The sequence below is a fragment of the Lactuca serriola genome, chromosome 7 (genome assembly GCF_051521515.1).
Source record: "Lactuca serriola cultivar US96UC23 chromosome 7, Lser_US96UC23_V15, whole genome shotgun sequence".
Lineage (NCBI taxonomy): Eukaryota > Viridiplantae > Streptophyta > Magnoliopsida > Asterales > Asteraceae > Lactuca > Lactuca serriola.
Genome location: NC_136414.1, coordinates 48,336,517 through 48,339,761, shown reverse-complemented (window position 1 = coordinate 48,339,761; position 3,245 = coordinate 48,336,517). Strand labels below are relative to the sequence as shown.

At 36.2% G+C, this 3,245-nt stretch overlaps 1 protein-coding gene across 1 annotated transcript; it reads left to right on the top strand.

Moving 5' to 3' along the window:
* The first annotated feature begins 933 nt into the window (after nt 1-933).
* LOC145061235 (costunolide synthase) lies at nt 934-2,693 on the top strand. The gene is made up of 2 exons (XM_079008661.1): nt 934-1,835; nt 1,934-2,693. Exons 1-2 carry the CDS (start codon nt 969-971, stop codon nt 2,537-2,539), a joined length of 1,473 nt encoding a protein of 490 aa, XP_078864787.1. The 5' UTR covers nt 934-968; the 3' UTR covers nt 2,540-2,693.
* The last annotated feature ends 552 nt before the right edge of the window (nt 2,694-3,245 follow it).

Below are 3,245 nucleotides of genomic sequence, written 5' to 3'. Positions count from 1 at the left end.
ATAAAATCTTTTAGATCCTAATTTGAGTTTGGAATCACATGAATATTCATTCAAATCCCTAAAACCAATGTTCTGATACCAATTTGTAACATCCCGAATTTCAAAGATTTTTTTTAAAGACATGTAAAACATCAAAACCATTTTCATAAAAGTCAGCGTATCAAATTTTTTCATCACCAAAAAATATGTTAATGATTAGGATTTAGGTTTAAGCTCCCGAAGAATTTAGTCATTAAAGTTTAAATATTCTTATATAATTGTCTTTTAGAATAATCAAACAAGTAATTATTTATGATGATCACATTTGGAATAGGAACTAAAAACATAAAAAAGAAAAAAGAAAACTTTCTATAATGATAGTGGGAGTTCATGAAAGGGTCGCAACGTTCCATGAAACAAAATTAAAATCAGAGTTGCAAAAGGTGACCGAAAAATAGAATAAATTCAAAATTATACTATATATGCGAAAAGGGTCAAAGTGTCAAACTACAACATCTCCTCAAGTCAACTTGGGGCAGCTGAGACTGAGATGCGGGTGCGGAGATGGAGTGCTCAAATGCTATCACTTCACGTGTCTTTTAAAAGCTAATATTTTATATATTTATTGCCTTAATTACAACCATAAATAAATATAAAAAGTATCTTATCAAATGACATTTTATAAGAATTTTGTATGTAATAATTTCCAAAAAGGATAGTTAATATCTAATATTTATTTCTGCCTTTATTACCACGAAAATTAAATATAAAAATAATATAATATTATCAAATGGCATTTCATTTTATAAGAATTTTCCATGTAATAATTTCCAAAAGGGATGGTGTCCCAGGATAAAAAAAACATTTATAGTGGCGTTCTATGAACGTATAAAAAAAATAGAAAATCAAAGGGTTTGGTACACTACTTGAGTATTATAAATATTATCGTATCCATTCCTCAATCACAACACAGCCTTCAACCGGCAACCATGGAACCTCTCACCATCGTCTCCCTCGCTGTGGCTTCATTCCTTCTCTTTGCTTTTTGGGCATTATCACCGAAGACCTCCAAGAACTTGCCACCAGGTCCACCAAAACTACCCATCATCGGAAACATACACCAACTCAAAAGCCCAACTCCTCATCGAGTTCTTAGAAACTTAGCCAAGAAATATGGCCCCATCATGCATCTACAGCTCGGACAAGTCTCTACAGTCGTCGTGTCTACACCTCGACTTGCTCGAGAGATCATGAAAACCAACGATATCAGCTTTGCTGACAGACCCACCACCACAACCTCCCAAATCTTCTTTTATAAAGCTCAAGACATTGGGTGGGCTCCATATGGCGAATACTGGAGGCAGATGAAGAAGATTTGCACCTTGGAGCTTCTTAGTGCCAAAAAAGTTCGATCTTTTAGCTCTATTCGAGAAGAGGAGCTTAGACGTATCAGTAAGGTTCTTGAATCGAAAGCCGGAACACCCGTCAACTTCACGGAAATGACTGTGGAGATGGTGAATAATGTCATCTGCAAGGCTACGTTGGGAGATTCCTGTAAAGACCAGGCTACTTTGATCGAGGTGTTGTATGATGTGTTGAAAACTTTGAGTGCTTTCAATCTAGCATCGTATTATCCTGGTCTACAGTTTCTTAATGTGATCTTGGGGAAGAAAGCCAAGTGGTTGAAGATGCAGAAACAACTTGATGACATCTTGGAAGATGTATTAAAGGAACACAGATCTAAAGGAAGAAACAAGAGCGATCAGGAAGATCTAGTTGATGTTCTTTTGAGAGTCAAAGACACCGGTGGACTGGATTTCACAGTCACAGATGAACATGTCAAAGCCGTTGTTCTGGTATGAATATATCTACACATACACAAACTTTCAACCACCCAACATGTACATGGCTTTTAAATTCATAATCTAATTAACATTTTTATGGTTTAATGCAGGATATGTTAACTGCTGGAACAGATACATCTTCAGCAACACTTGAATGGGCGATGACTGAGCTCATGAGGAACCCTCACATGATGAAGAGAGCACAAGAAGAAGTGAGATCGGTGGTGAAAGGAGACACAATCACCGAAACGGATTTACAAAGCTTGCATTACCTGAAACTAATAGTAAAGGAAACACTGAGGTTACATGCTCCTACACCTTTATTAGTACCCAGAGAATGCCGACAAGCTTGCAACGTCGATGGATATGATATTCCGGCAAAGACTAAGATCCTTGTAAACGCCTGGGCTTGTGGAACAGACCCTGACAGTTGGAAAGATGCAGAAAGCTTCATCCCGGAGAGATTTGAGAACTGTCCGATCAATTACATGGGTGCAGATTTCGAGTTCATTCCGTTTGGTGCTGGCCGGAGAATTTGCCCCGGACTTACATTTGGGTTGAGTATGGTTGAATACCCACTTGCTAATTTCTTGTATCATTTTGATTGGAAGCTTCCAAATGGAATGAAACCCCATGAACTTGACATCACAGAAGTCACAGGGATTTCTACATCGCTCAAACATCAGTTGAAAATCGTCCCGATCCTCAAGTCCTAGGCAAAGTAAAAGAAGCTGATGCTATAATAGGACCACCCATGTCATGTGCTCTCGCCGGTTTTTGTTCTTGTTGTATCGTTCGTATACAAACTTTGGCTGTAATTTTTATTATGTAATCACAATAATATGAATAATTATTATTTATTAATGACGATTGACGAGAGCGTATATGGTTTTTTATTCGTGTTGACATTTCTTCTTCTGCTGTTTGGATGATTATTGCTATAAGATCTTTCTTGATTTGAACTTAAGAATTTTTAATTCGAACGGTTATCCTTAACTCATTTGGGAATTGCATATCCAATTTAATATTAGTCGAGCACTTTGCGACAAAGCATGAACACACAAAATACTTCCATATTTTATAATAAGAAAGGTTTTGCTTTAGCCTTTTGATTGAGCACTTGATTAACGTATTGTCTTGTAAGTGTTCTTTGAAATATTGTATTTTAGAATGTTATGTTGGGAATTTTTTTGGTTAATGTGTTTCTTCTAGGGCCGGTTCAACCAATTTGGAGACTCTAAGCGAACCAAAAAATTGGGGCCCTTTGACATTACTAAAATAACTTATAATACATCCACACTAAATTATGTCCTTGAATTTGTAGAAACTAAACAAACAATACGCTAATGAACCTAATGACGCTAATATCATCTTCATAAAGTAAATAAATACATGTATCTCCTGCTTGAAATAATTTTATCA

What these genes read in the sequence shown, in the direction of transcription:
- LOC145061235 (XM_079008661.1), top strand. Translation starts at nt 969, where the DNA reads ATGGAACCTCTCACCATCGTCTCCCTCGCTGTGGCTTCATTCCTTCTC. An exon ending in ATGTCAAAGCCGTTGTTCTG is followed by an intron (nt 1,836 to 1,933) that starts GTATGAATATAT and finishes GGTTTAATGCAG; the next exon opens with GATATGTTAACTGCTGGAAC.